The sequence below is a fragment of the Peromyscus californicus genome, unplaced genomic scaffold (genome assembly GCF_007827085.1).
Source record: "Peromyscus californicus insignis strain IS unplaced genomic scaffold, ASM782708v3 Scaffold_12__1_contigs__length_115047231, whole genome shotgun sequence".
Lineage (NCBI taxonomy): Eukaryota > Metazoa > Chordata > Mammalia > Rodentia > Cricetidae > Peromyscus > Peromyscus californicus.
In genome coordinates, this window is record NW_026294413.1 from 63,636,632 (window position 1) to 63,651,965 (window position 15,334).

The 15,334-nt window shown below is 41.0% G+C and overlaps 1 protein-coding gene across 1 annotated transcript in view; it reads left to right on the forward strand.

The window, feature by feature from the left end:
- Nucleotides 1-843: 843 nt before the first annotated feature.
- Nup58 (nucleoporin 58) overlaps nucleotides 844-15,334 on the forward strand; it is a 35,876-nt gene continuing 21,385 nt past the window's right edge. Inside the window, exons 1-6 of the mRNA XM_052733055.1 lie at nucleotides 844-1,117; nucleotides 4,288-4,430; nucleotides 8,419-8,568; nucleotides 9,823-9,960; nucleotides 12,077-12,187; nucleotides 14,405-14,429. Of these exons, the coding sequence (XP_052589015.1) occupies nucleotides 1,014-1,117; nucleotides 4,288-4,430; nucleotides 8,419-8,568; nucleotides 9,823-9,960; nucleotides 12,077-12,187; nucleotides 14,405-14,429 (671 nt within the window). The 5' untranslated portion in view covers nucleotides 844-1,013. The remainder of the gene's footprint in view (nucleotides 1,118-4,287; nucleotides 4,431-8,418; nucleotides 8,569-9,822; nucleotides 9,961-12,076; nucleotides 12,188-14,404; nucleotides 14,430-15,334) is intronic.

A 15,334-nucleotide genomic window follows, 5' to 3' on the forward strand; every position in this document is an offset into this window, starting at 1 on the left:
ACGATGGGACTAACTTCATTAACCGTGATCCTTAAGGTAGGCAAAGCGCTTGCAGGAACAATATGCCAATTTCTGACGGAGAACTAAAGAGCCACAAGAGCCACGTCATGATGGCAGCGCTTCCAGACCACCGCTCGGAAGCTTTTCTTGGCGCTCATGTTGCTCCAGGTCCCCGGTACATTCTGTCTCTTAGATCTCAGGTTTCTGTCCTTTTATCGTCCTTCTGGCAACTCGTCTAGTAAATAGCCCAAGGTGTGGGAAAGCCGTATGACCACGAACCAGCCATCAGGGAAGGTTCCCAAGAATGGCACGCGCTACACCCTCTGCCCACTAGGACCTGGGGCACCATGTCCCCTGACCTCAGCGGAGACAGGGAGTGCTACGCCGCTCCAGAGCCCCTCGGCACACGCAAGTTGGGAGCACCAGGGAAGAGCTCTCTGGTCGGAAGCGTGTGTGAATTAAAACCCGTGAATTTTCGGAGCATCAGAAGGTAGACACCCTCCTTTTTTCTCGGGTGCAGTGACACTCATCGAAACCCAGATGCCCCCTTGGAGGAATATAAGGTGACGACCAAGGTCCTTCCCAACTCTGGGGTTTTTCGCATGGTTTTTGGCAGGAGGCCGGCCTGAAGCAACATTTGGGTGGTGGGGTCTTCATTCAGGAAGTAAGGCACGAACTACCGCGAGAACTTCTTGAGTAGTTGGCACTCCAGGTGCTTAGCTCTTTAAGAGAGTAGGCGGGGCGCCCATCCTGGCTGCCTGACGCTAGCACCGCCCCCACCCCGGTCCCAGGGTCCCCTGCGCGACGGGTGCGCTTCCGGGACGTTCGGCGCGCGGGCGGTGTCGCGCGTGCGTGCACGTGTGGCCCCGCCCACTCCGGTCTCGCCGCGAAGCTGCTGAGGTTGAACTTCCCGCCTGGCCGCAGCGATGTTGCACGTCCTGCCTCGGCAGTGAGGGGACAGAAGCGTCCCAGGTTTCTCCACTCTTGTTGACGGCGTCGCGCCCAGAGCCGCCATGTCCACGGGGTTCTCCTTTGGGTCTGGGACTCTGGGCTCCACCACCGTGGCCCCCGGAGGGACCGGCACAGGCGGGTTCTCCTTTGGGACCGGCACGTCTAGGTAACCGTATGAACAAGTCTTCCATGGTCTGGGGCTTCCCCGCGAGGCTCGGCTTGTCGAGGTCTGCCGTCAGGCTGCCTGGCTTCCCCGCGACCCCCGCAGTGTGTCAGTCATGGTGGGGCTGGGGACCTCTGCTGCCAAGGCTCTGCGATCCCCAGACGCGCGGAGGCCCGACTGCAGGAAGCGGCCTGGCATCCGTCTCAGGGATAGAATGGGTGTTGAATGAATGACAGCTTGTTCCTGACTTTTAGGAATAGAAAAATAGGAGGAGGATAATTAAAAACTTCCTCTTGATAGTTCAGATTTCATTACAGTATTTACGATTTTGAACGTTACGGTGCATTGAATTTGTGATTATTTTTGTTTCACGACATTTTCAAGTCTTTGTGCACAGAGGGCCCAATCTGTCTTTTTAAGCTTTTATGGCGTTTATTAGTAGTAATTTCGTATCGTATGCGGATTAGCATAACATCCTAAAGAATTTTGCATTATAACCACCCGCGTTATTGTTTCCTTTCACTACAAGTTTATTAAGTAGTATATTCATCAGTTTGTGTAATATATTCAGATAGTGACAAATGTATAGCTAGGGACTTCAGAAGACCATTTCAGTGAAGGGGTTCATCGTTAGAATTCGGTCTCTTGTAAAGCGTTCCTAAAATCAGGAACTCTGTACTCGAAGGATGAGGCATCTCCTGAAGCTTAACCATAATGTGGCTATAGACCAAAATGGCTAGACATTTAATATCCCAAGAAAGCTCATTTTTTCCAGCCCATATTCGATACAGCAAATAAAAAATAACAGTACTATCAGACAGCTCCAGTCAAATAATGTTTTTGGGTATGCTTTCTTGTACTACTTATGCTGTCTAGACACAAGCCACTGTGCTATACTGTCTTTTTAAAACTTTTCCCTTCGTTTTCTTTTTTGAGTGATTAATCGGTTTTAGGTTTGTCCTTTTAATGGTGTATCTCACTTAGTTCTTTTTTTTTTTTTTTTTTTTTTAGATTTCATTTATTTTTATTTGATATGTGTGTGTGTTTAGCCTGTGTCTGTGCCACGTGTGTGTGCGTTGCCCTCTGAGGCCAGAAGAGGGTGTCAGATACCCCCTGAGCTACCACATTTTAAATCTGGAGAGAGAGAGAGAGAGAGAGAGAGAGAGAGAGAGAGAGAGAGAGAGAGGGAGAGAGGGAGAGAGGGGTAGGTGTGTGTGTGTGTGTGTGTGTGTGTGTGTGTGTGTGTGTGTGTGTGTGTGTGATGCTACAAAGGCCAGAGGGGTGCTGAGAACTGAACACTGACCTAGCAGCTCTACTTGGTTTTAATTATAGTCAGTAATATGTTTTAAAAATGCTTTTTGTTTAGACTCAGTGGGAGACCAACACAGTGGAGTATTCGTGCTATTGCACTCATCCAGAGTTCTCCCTCTTCGAGCAGCTCCTTGTCACCACCACCCACCACTCTTTAGGCATCATCTGCTTCCCTCTTGAAAGTATGCATTGCTCCTGCTTGAATTGCAGCTTTCCCCCCTTGGGCTCCTCAAGTGTGCAGAAAGCTGTATGGCTCTTCCAGCTGACTGTGGGGTTGATGGTTCCTGAACTTGAGTAACTTGGAGTGATATTCTGACCAGGACTGTGGTTGTCTTAATTTAGCTAGCAAACAGTATGTTTGTTAAATAGGAGCTATCTTAATCATCTCTGTACTCCATCACCATGTGGTTGGTTTTGTTTTTGTTGTTATTGTTGTTTTTGGCATATGTGTTGTGGATTGTGTCTTGTGCTTGGTAGGTGAGCCTCCACCTCTGAGCCATGCCCCTGCCTCTTTTTAATTTTTTAAACCAAGAATTATGTTGCATGGAACTGAAGATGTTACATGTGTGCAAGTGCTCCATTGCTGAACTGTATCCCTAGCACTCTTTCTGTTTTTTTTAGTTCATGGTAATCTCAGATGTCTAAGTTGTCCTTGAACTGAATTCCGTAGCTCAGGTAGGCCTTGATTTGACAACCCTGCTTCTCCTGAGTAGCTAAGATTACAGACAAATGCCACCAATCCAAGCACCTTTTTAAATAAATTTGAGACTGGAAATTGCCTAGGCTAGCCTCAAACTTGTAATTCTGCCTCAGCTTCCTGAATAACTGGGATTGCAGGCATGTTAGCATGCCTGGCATGATTTTGGCTTTGTGAAAGGGCAGAATTGGAAGTAATGAATATGTAACATGAGTATTAAGATTTCCCATTGTGTTTATGTGTTATAATCTATTAATTTCCTACATGATTTTTGAGGTGTCAAATCGTTGAAACTGTGTTTATTTTCCTAGCCGCCCCCCCCCCCCCCCATAGGTAGCACACGTGGGTCTCTGAGGCTTGCTATGAACTTGAGAGGCTTTGAATTTCACATTGACCTGTTTTTACTAGCTGTTCTTTATTCAGGTTTCCAGAAGCTCTGTAAAGAGTTTCTCCTGTGAATACAGTCTTGACAGAGGACATGGTATTATAGCAGTGATGGAGTAGCAGTGCAGAGACCTAGAGTAACTTTGATTGGAATGTGTGCCTTATGTGAGTAGCTGTGGAACTGTGGTGTAAACTGTACTCAGGTAGTTCAAAGGAAAAAATAATCATCTTTGGCCATTTCAAATATCCTAGGGTTCAGATAAAATTTCAGAGTGGTATATTTGTGGTGATTGCTGCTGGTGATTGTCCTGTGAGCCAGCCCTAATTGCTAAAGACTCTGCCTTCCCAGGCTGTGTGTCCCTTGTTTCTATAGTAGTGGTTAGAACAGTGCACATGGGAAGAGCATGCTCACTACTGCACTGTATCTCAAGCCACATTTTTGCTTTTTAAATTTTGAGATGTGGTCTCATCAAGTTGCCCAGACTGGCCTTGAACTCACTCTGTCATCCAGCCATGAAGTTGTGATTCCTTTGCCTTAGCCTCCCAGAGAGCTAACAGGTTCAGGTATGTTTCAGCATTGTGATATTTAAGATTAACTTTACATTTGACTTGTTTTGAAGGAGGAAAGGGAGGTATTTGAATTTGTTAGGAGTATTCCTTTTAATATCTCTTGGATCTTAGATGTTTTGACAGAAAACAATCCTAGGCAGTTATTTTTTTATTTTTCCAAAGTAAATACTAGCCTTTATAGACTTTTTTTCTTCTTTTTTAAATAAACAAGCACACCTTCTGTGGGGCTCAACTTTGGAACTCTCGGAAGCTCTGTCACCCCAGCATCTACATCTGCTTCTGCCAGTGGTTTTGGAACAGGACTCTTTGGAGCTAAGCCTTCCACTGGGTTCACTCTAGGAGGAGCAAGTTCAGGTAAGGAGGATGTTCTTGTTCTCAAGGGTAAATGAGATATTTCCTTCCCAGTTTCCACCTTCTATCTTTATTTAAGCGGCCATTACTGATTGTAAAGCTTTAAAAAGGAGGAAAGAATTGGAGGATCGTGTGGGTAAAGGAGCAGCTCTAGACAAGCACTTGAGAGTCTGAATCAAGATGATTTTTTGTAGTAGATTATATAATGCAGTATTTTTTTTTTCTTTAGTAAAGGTTGCTTAAGGTACTTTTACCCATTTGTTTTAAGTTTTGATATTAAAACAGTTGTTTTAGCAGAAAAAAGTGTAGTTCTTGAAAACTTCTGGTACATATTTGAGTGATAGCTTTTGTTTCTAGTACTTCGTAGCTTTAGTACTACATGTTTCAAATATCTGTTTCCATATTTGCCTTTTATCCTCTACCTCCAGAGCCTCTTGGTCTCAGTTGCTGCCTCTCATTGGCTGTTCAGTGTGTAGGGCACACCCATGAAATGTGCTCTAACAGCAGGGGTATTAACCAGTAAGGTTGCTGAGCTAGTTCTCAGTTCCAGGGTTCCGCTTGGAATAACACCCCCGCCCCCTGCACCCGGGCTTTGTTCTAAGTAATACTTGTTTGTATTTTATCCACTTTGAAATCAAATTATACACAGCCTGTTTGATCAAAACCAGTGTCCTAGGAAAAAATGCCTGTGTTTGTTGCCAGATAGAATACATGTATCTGTCTTATTAGAAGTGTGTGAGTCTCTGAAGGTGGAGTCTAGAAGGAAGTCATCTTCATTGATCATTCAATTTTGTCTGTTTGTCTCTGAGAATAACAACTACAACTGTAGAATTAATTCTGGGTAAGAATATTTGAGAAGAGATCAAACTCTGGTTTTCTAATGAATTGAATAGCTTTTCTCCTCATCTAATATTTCAGAGTAGGGGGAAAGAAAATAATTATAAAGAACTTTGTCTGGATCCCACATAATTATTTTTTAAAAACTATTCAGTATTTAGTATATAAAAAACAATGCTTCTATATCATGCCTTTGTAAGTTAGATGTATTTTAAACATGGATGGCTTTTGATGTGGAAGTTTATGTCACATTACATTTCCAGGTCTGGCAAGAACACCGAACTATGGGGCAGTCTTATAATTGAGCCCTGGTTGCATCTCTAAAAATTGAAATGTTAACTGTCCTATCAAACCTGAGAGCAAAGCTTTTAGTTATGTATAACATTACAGAATTATGGGGCTAGGGGCATAGAATTATGGGGCTGGGGGCATAGCCCAGTGGAAGAGCACTTCCCCCTCTCTGTCTTTGTGTGTGTGTGTGTGTGTTTTAATCCTCGCTGCTGCCAAAATGAAAAACAAAATATATACTAATGAAAGTTTTGGATTCTCTTCTACCTTGAAGACAATAGTTTTTTAGTGATAAGCTTAGGGAACGTGAACAACTAGACTGTCAGCCTCTCTTCAGTCTGGAGAGCAGTAAATGATGAGTGGCTATAAAATAGAAAGAGTGAAGGGATGATAAAGCCCAGTGTGGAGGTGCATGGCTCTAGTTCTAACACTCAGGAAGATCACAAGTAGAAAACCAGTGTGGGCTACTCAGTGACTCCTGGGCCAGCCTGGGATAGCTAGCGAGACTGTCTCAAGAGAAGTGTATGGGTGTGTGTGTTAAAAGTCTTGTGTGAGGTTAAGGTCATCATTGGCAGACTTTACTAAGTTGCTGCTTACCCGTTACCTAACTGTTTTGACAAGACTGGCTATGAGGACAAATAGTAGACTTTTCTTGTTCTCTTATAACCCATCCACACACAATTTTAAAGCACCATGCCTTGTGATAAACTCTCAGTTGTCCTCAGGGCAATCCAGAAGCATGCTTTCTGAGTTTTTACAGTAACTCCAGCAAAAGCCCACATGTGGGTTGTATTTCTTCATTTAATAGTTTTTAAGCAATTAGTGCTTCCAAACTATGTAGCCTGCATATATATCATGCCTTGGACATTCAGTATTAACTTGAGTTTGCTGTGGTGAACATGGTACTAAGAAGATGATTACATCAAAACCAGTAAGTGCATGGACAGGGCATTCATGAGCTCTGACGTGGAGAGATAGGCAAGTGTATAAACATGTTCTTGTGTCTGATACTGTGCTAATAGACACAGGAATGGCAGCACGGAAGGCAGAGGAGAGTAGGCTCAGCTCGAGTTGGGACATATTTTACGCAAAGCAGTTAAAAATACAAAGTTACATAATCATAAAAGGATCTAAGGGAATGTGAAAAAAAGATTGTTCTTGGAGCTTAGGATTCAGAGGTGGAAATGGAAGGAAGACTTGCTATTTAAAGAACTCGTTGAGACCACATAAGAGTGAGCAGTATTTTGTCAGGCCTTTAGACTGTTAGACATGCTTGAGGACATATGGAGTCCTTAAGGTGGACAGAATTACCAGATGCTGTAGAGCACTATCCTCTTAGCTCTTGCTGTTTTCAAATGAGGTTAAGTGTGGTCACCTACTTGGGACTCATAAGATTGAGTAACATTCTTATGAGTTAATGTTAGTTATAACTAACATTCCCTCACACTGGGCTGGAGAGGGAAGGCTCACTTATACTGGGCTGCTCACAAAGGCAGGCCTCGAGTCCTGCCCTTCCCTGAGAGTAGACGAGCAGTTTAATTGCTGTGGAGAGAGGACTGTTTTCAGTGGTGTAGTTGCCCATTCTCCTGGAGATAAGCCCTCACTCATGCTTCTTTGGGTCTCCCCAGCTAAACTCATTGTTGACCAATGATTTCTTTTGGTTCTTTCCATCTGGGATGAATAGACACTAGTTCATGTCTCCTAAAGAAAAGTTAATGCCAACACTAAGATGCTGTTAAAGTAACTGAGGTAATACTAAGAGTAGACGAGAGATTGGAAGAGACTGACAGGTTAAGAGACTGTTGAGGTGGCCTAAAGTTTTTGAAGGTACCAGTAATCCAGCAGTATTTTTGAAATAGAATTATTAATAAGATTTGGAACTAAAGCAATGCAAAGGAAGGAAAAAGTGTCATGATTTCTTCCTTGAGTGATTGAATTGACTGAGGAGGGACTTACTTAGCAAGGTTTTGTTGTGGTGAAATGCATGAGTCAAAGGGACGTCAAAGTCCACTGACCAGTGGGGATTCAGGTAGACATAGATTTAGATTCATAGCTGGGTATGGTAGCATATGCTTGCTTTTTCAGCACTAGGGAGGCTAAAGCAGGAACATTGTGAGTTCAAGGCTAGCCTAGGCTACTTAGTGAGATACTGCTCAGTAAAATAAAGAAGCTAGTAGTAGTTAGGGTTAGATTCATCTACGTAGTTGGACTGATGAAAGTGGAGAGATCAGTGGAGGAAGCAGGAACAGAACCCTGGGAGTCCACTTAAGACCTGAATGGAGGATGGAGATCTACAGGCAGGAGTAGGAAGAGATCTTGGTGCTGACAGAAGTGGGGTCCAGGAAGAAGAGGATTTTCAGGAGTACAGAATGGTGCTTGTGTAGTCTGGAACAGGAGGGACTACTTTTCTGTTGAGAGCCAAGAGAGTAAAGGGGAACAAGTGCTAGTATAGGTAACTCTGGGCATGGAATTGAAATGTGACTGTGTTCATATTTCTTTTTCGTTGTTATTGGTTTGTTGTTTTTTTTGAGATAGGGTCTCACTGTGTCTCTCGGGCTGTCCTGGAACTCACTATGTAGACTAGGCTGGTCTAGAACTCATAAGAGATCTGCCTGCCTCTGTCTCCTGAGTGTTGGGATCAAAGGCGTGTGCCAACACACCCATCTTGCATTTTTTTTTCTTAACCAGCAGGACTATCTTTTTTATATTCACCATGATTTAGTCCCAATTTAAATATTTTCTTTTACACCTACAAATCCTTCTATCCTATTTACAATAGAGAAAAGGATACTAATTAAAACCAGCACAATATCTATATGATTAAGATAAAATGAGTTTTTTTTTGTGTTTTTTTTTTTTTAAACAGGAACACCGGCTACTACATCTGCATCTACAACAGGCTTCAGTTTAGGATTCAGTAAGCCTGCAGCATCTGCCACACCATTTGCCTTGCCTGGCACTTCTACCTCAGCTAGTGGTCTCACTCTTTCGTCTGCTCTGACATCCACTCCAGCAGGTGAGACAGAATGGGAAGAAAATTGAATTTAAATTTAAATACATTAAATTGTATCCAGTTAGAGAACATCAGAAGCCATTTATATTAAACATAGCATCAGGCTGGGGAGATGGTTCAGCAGATAAAGTGTTTGCTGTATAAGCATAAAACATTTAAAAACACAACTATACTTTGGGAAATTTTTATTTGAATTAGTTAACAATTTTGTCTTACTGAACTATTGGCTTTTTAGAGCTAGGCTTAGTGGTCCACACCTATGATTTGAGAGGATGCCTCAGGAGGATCTAGAGTTCAAGGCAAGGTTTGGCTATGTAACAAGACTTTATCTGTAAAAAGTTAGCATTGACCATTAAAGTGGTTATGGCTGTCTTGAAATATGGCCTCTACTCTGAATAAAGAGGATCAGAGGACTGAAATACAGAGATGTTTTATCTTTGGTTTGGTTTTTTTTTTCTTTCTTTCTTTTTTTTTTTCTTCAAGACAAGGTTTCTTTGTGTGGCTTTGGAACCTGTCCTAGAACTCACTCTGTAGACCAGACTGGCCTCGAACTCACAGAGGTCTGCCTGTCTCTGCCTCCCTAGTGCTGAGATTAAAGGTGTGCACCACCACTGCCCGGCTTCAAGAGACAGGAAAAAGTATCAATTTCTTCCTTGAGTGATTGAATTGTTTATGGCAGGAAATATAAAGACATTTGCAGCCAGATCGAGATCCAGGACAGGCACCAAAACTACACAGAGAAACTGTGTCTCAAAAAACCAAAAAAAGCCGGGCGGTGGTGGCGCACGCCTTTAATCCCAGCACTCGGGAGGCAGAGCCAGGCGGATCTCTGTGAGTTCGAGGCCAGCCTGGGCTACCAAGTGAGTTCCAGGAGAGGCGCAAAGCTACACAGAGAAACCCTGTCTCGAAAAACCAAAAAAAAAAAAAAAAAGACATTTGTAAACTCACCTGGCTCAGGATTGGTTTGCTTTTAAAGGCAGAATTGTTGGCTGGGATTATAAATTATTGTTGTCTAGAATCAGTTACTATTGTAATAGTGGACTAAGGAGGAGGAACCCTGATTTTTACCTTGAAGCTACCATTCCTCTTTATTCTGAGTATTTTGAAGTTTTCTTGAGCAAGTGGTTTCCCCAAAGATTCAAATGTATCAATGGGATTCTGTTTTTGAGAATATACTATTTTCCTGTGGTCTTAAGTGCTGTTTTTATATGAAGGCTTATTCATCTCTCTCTCTCTCTCTCTCTCTTTCATTCTCAGCATCCACAGGATTTACTCTAAATAACTTGGGAACAACACCAGCCACAACTACAACAGCATCAACAGGACTTTCTTTAGGGGGAGCCTTAGCTGGTTTGGGAGGTTCACTTTTCCAGAGTGCAAACACAGCAACATCAGGTAATTGCTAGTATTTTTTTTCCAGAATAGTAAATACTTGCATTTAAATTTTTTTTTTTTTTTCGTTTTTCGAGACAGGGTTTCTCTGTGTAGCTTTGCGCCTTTGCATTTAAATTTTTTTCAGCTTGTTAAAAAGAACACTTTTTTTTTCTAATAATCTATTTTTCTTTCAGTATAAAAACCAAAATAATGGTTTTCCTATGTAAGTGGACATCTTAGCCACATTTTAGAATATGCTGTCCTTTTTCCTCAGTGAGCCTATTTAAAGAAAGATTCCGAAAACTTCCACAGAAATTTGTCTTTTAAATAAATGTCAGTTAAGTTATCTTGGGCAGGGGATGTGGCTCAGTGGTAAAATTTGCTTAATTGGAGTTATAATAAGGGAGGTTTACTTCTTAACTTCATGTATTATAGCCAGGTAAGCCTGGCTTCTAAGTATGGTTTTTCTTCGGGAAGTCAGGAGAGGGCATTTTTGAGAAGTAAAGCTTTCTTGTTATTAGTAGCTTTTTACTTTGGTTGGATAAGGTGAAAAAGCATGGCCTGATGCTTTCTGCCAAAGAAACTAGTAATTTTTTGTCTTCTGTTGAGGTATTAGGTGAATGGAAAAGATCCAGGCAGTTGGAAAGGAAGGCAAGATGTGGGTCATGGTGACCTGTAGAAATCTAGAGTGTTCACTATTTTTGCCATTATTCTCTAGTTCTGTAGTTACTCAAAATATCTTCCAGTAACCAGATAGGTAATGACTGCTTCATTCTTTCTTGTAGGATAAGCATGTGAACATTTCTCACATAGATTCCTATAATAGCAAAAATGAAAATACAATAGAAAAGAGAGGAGGTCATTTTATAACTTCCCAGTGCTCTGAATTTCCTTTTCTTATTGCTGTAACCAAATGTTCTATAGAAGCAACTTGAGCTCAGTTCAGGGAGTACAGCAGAGGTTAAGGAGTAGCCCCTGGGCAGTGCTGCCTGTGGTGGCAAGAGCTTGCATCTTCCTGGCTTGTCATATCTCCACAGGATCAGGAAGCAGAGGATTCTCAGCCAAATCTACACTACTTAGTAGACTCTTGACACAATACTCCATGCTTACTTTATGCCTGTGCTAACCTAAAAGTGCCATTGACTTTAAAAAGTTACAGTGGAGTATCACTTTGATGAAGTGCTTGGGGCCAAAATTGTTTCGTATTTCAGATTGTGAGTTGGGATTACCTAGCATAATGATATTTATTTAACTATTCTTTTAGTCATTGCCACAATTTAAATCTAGTTTTCAGTTATCAAATCATGTTTTTTCTGCTTTTAAAACAGGTAGCATTTTGTCTAAGCACCAGGCATACCAGTGTAGGCCTGCATTGGTTTGTGGGAGAATAGGTTTGTCAACACAAAATCTATTGGTTTCTAAGTATAATTACTATGATTAACTGTAGTCCATTTGAGCCTTTTTTGCCAGTGAGGTGAGATTTAAATAAGAAAATAAAGGCTATTTACTTTTAAAATAAGCTTTTTTTCTTCTTCGTAACATCCTTTTATAATGTGTATTTAATATTTAACATTTAAGGTATGTCATACATCTTATGAATTCACACTAGATTCTTTTAAAATTGTGCAATTCCAAACTATCAAATAGAAATTGTATTCACCTGAAAATATATCATGTGAAACAAATTTTGTAGAAAAAGTTTTAAAAATAAATAATAATAGAATGTTTACCTGTAGGCCTTTTAATAAGTTCTCAACTTCCAAACTAAGTATATTGTTGAATCCAACAAGATTACCAAAATTTACCCAAATCATTTGGTACAGATTTGTCTCATATTATTTTCCTAAAACAGGTAGTAAGAAAATCTGTGGTCTTAAAGTATTGCGTGCTTTGGTCAGTAAAGGGAAATTCTTTTTTGTTTTTTTTTTTTTTTGGTTTTTCGAGACAGGGTTTCTCTGTGTAGCTTTGCGCCTTTCCTGGAACTCACTTGGTAGCCCAGGCTGGCCTCGAACTCACAGAGATCCGCCTGGCTCTGCCTCCCGAGTGCTGGGATTAAAGGCGTGCGCCACCACCGCCCGGCCGGGGAAATTCTTTTAAAGTCAGGAAAGTTGATAAATGTTATTTGGTTCATTCACAGGTCTTGGACAAAATGCTTTAAGCTTGTCTTTGGGAACTACAGCACCTACTTCAACTGCAGGCAACGAAGGCCTAGGTGGTATAGATTTTAGTACCTCATCAGATAAAAAGAGTAAGTAATGTTACTCAGATTTCATGTTGTAACAGCATTGCGAGGAAGCTTACAGGTTACTCAAAATTCCTGCCTGAAAGATCACCTTTAAATTTGTTTATATTATCATCATTATTTCACATATTTTAGCATAACGTATTGGCTTTTGTAAATAGCTTAAATTTGTATGTGTATATGTCTTACATAGCTACAGTAATGTGAATGTTAATGCTTATTTATAAATCAAGATCATGATCTGTATGTTTTATAATCTACTCTTAGTCAGCTAACATTGGAAGTAGTACTTGTTTCTATCAATAATTTATTTAGTTGGTTTTTTTTTTTTTTTTTTTTCTTCGAGACAGGGTTTCTCTGTGTAGTTTTGGTACCTGTCCTGGATCTCACTCTGTAATCCAGGCTGGCCTCGAACTCACAGAGATCCACCTGCCTCTGCCTCCCGAGTGCTGGGATTAAAGGCATGTGTCACCACCGCCCGGCTTAGTTGTTTTTAACTCTGAAGAGAAGAATAAGAGAAATGTACAAGTTCATTTCCCTTCTTTCCTGTTCCTCCATTGTCCTACTTTTATACTGTGTCTGAGCTAGAGTAGAAAAAGATTATGTGAGAGTAAGTACCATGATCATATGTGGCACCTTTTGTTTCCCTTAATTGGTGGTTGTCTGTCAGGATTCTTTGGTTAAATCACAAGATGTTTTCCCCCTTTCTCTGTTATGTGTATATGTGTGTGTGTGTTGGAGGAGGCAGGTGCTCACAGAGTTCCGAAAAAGGATGAGATCCCCTGGAGCTGGAACTATAGGCAGTTGTGAACCACTGAAATGGCATAGGTGCTCTTAGGCCACTGTCCTGGTTAGTTTGGTCAACTTGATACACACAACCTAGAGTTATTTTAGAAGAGGGAACCTCAATTGAGAAAATCCCCCCTCCTCCTGATATTGGCCCATGGGCAAGTCTATGGTGCATTTTCTTGATTAGTGATTGATATGGGAGGGCCCAGCTTACTGTGAGTGGTGCTACCATTTAACCATAGCCCTTCATTTATTAATAAATGAAGGCATTTAAAGAAAAATGGATGGTCCTGGAGATTATGTTAAGCAGATAACCCAAATATCTCTCGTTTCTCTCCCTCCCATGTGTGTAGGGGGTTGTGGTCATGAAAGGAGAGAGAGGACTAAAGTCTAAAGGAACAGGGGAGCAGGAACAAAAGAAGATAATCAAATGTATATGCCATGAAAGCAGGAGTGGGAAGTGTTTGAGGGGATGAAAGGGGCCATTGAGATGAGATAGGGAGTGAGCAAATAAAGCAAGTTAGTGATTGATGTGTGTGGAAAAATAAAAGGGAAGTGGAGTGTAGCTAGAGTTTTCCTGCCTGGCCCACAGTCAGGACAAATCTCTGACACCCACTGGTCCCACAGCTGCTCAGATCCAACCAAGTAAACACAGAGACTTATATTGCTTACAAACTGTATGACCATGGCAGGCTTCTTGCTAACTGTTCTTATATCTTAAATTAATCCATTTCTATAAATCTATACCTTGCCACGTGGCTCGTGGCTTACCAGCATCTTCACATGCTGCTTGTCATGGCGGCAGCTGGCAGTGTCTTCTTCCGCCTTCCTGTTCTCTCAATTCTCCTCTCTGTTAGTCCCGCCTGTACTTCCTGCCTGGCCACTGGCCAATCAGTGATTTATTTATTGACCAATCAGCAACACATTTGACATACAGACCATCCCACAGCAGTGCAAGTTAAAGGATGAGGAACATTGGGATGGCTGTGTGGAAAGTAGCAAGCCAGAAAGTAGCAAGCAAGAGTAGGCACAGGAAGTGTTTGTAAGTGTGTTATTACTGAGGGTCCGTGATAATGTAGTCTGTCTTAAATGTTGTGTATAGAGTTATAGCCCCAAAGTAAAGTGTCAAAGAAACAGTGCATGTCCTAATTACTATCATGTTGCTGTGCTAAAACACTACGACCAAGGCACCAGATAGAGTTGTTTCTTCTTGAGGGCAGTCGATACAGCTGAGCTCTGTAAGGTGTTTGCTTGGTGTCTGATCTCCATCATCATGCTGTGTTCTTCCTCCAAGTTCAGGACAGGGAAAATCACGTTGCATGGTGTTGAAAACTTGTGTTTGTATTTTATTTCATTTCTGTTCATTAGAACTTGGAATGTGTTAATGTGTTGTTAAATGACCTATTTTTACATGAAGCTTCTTGGATTTTCTAGGTGATAAAACAGGAACAAGACCAGAGTAAGTTTAAAATTTAACTTTAAAATAGTTTAATTACTAAGTTGTTGGCAGATTGTATAGACAAAAGTATACATTTAGAAGACAAAAATCAGTGTTCACCAAAAAAGGTAAATGTATGTTTCGGAAAACCTCTGAAATGTCAAATCTTTGATTACTAGTCATCAAGAAAATTTCAAGCCATTTCTTTCGGAAAAGGTGGTTGACATTTCCTAAATAATACAAATACTTTAGTTTTAGTCTTTTCAGTGCTGAGTATTGAGCCCAGGGCTTTGTACTTGGCTAAGTGTGTGCTCTACTACTGAGTTCTTCCTGCAGCCCTTACACTACCAGTTTGACATACACAAATTACTACACTAGTACCATTTTACTCCCTTGTGTCTTCAGCCAAGGTAATAGCTTCCATATGTATTATATGCATGCTTGGAATATGATCACTGTTTTACTCAGCAGTCACTGTGATCATTTTTATTGCCACTTGCCCACTTAGTATGTCTTCTGTTAAGTGAACCATTTGTAAGCACATAGTCAGTTTCATTCCTCACAAATGTGTATTGCTTTACCCTGTTAAGGTTGAGTATTCATGAGATCAGAAGTGTTTCAGATTTTGGGTATTTATATAGATTAAAAAGTTGAACATCTCTAACCCCAGCTTCAAAGCTTTAAAAGATTTGAATGGAGGATCTGAGAAATATTGGGGGTTCTAGCCAGCACTGTAAAATGATTCTATTACCAAGTTTTATTTATTTTCTGTGTTACTTATAATTACATCAGTAGGGCTGTCTTTCCCCATTTGAGTGAAGGTTATGTTATAAAGTACTAAACTATGTTGAGTTTCTTTTCTCATGAAAAATGCTGTAGACTTTCTTTAATTAATACCTTACTGTTTTTTAATTGAATGTCAATCA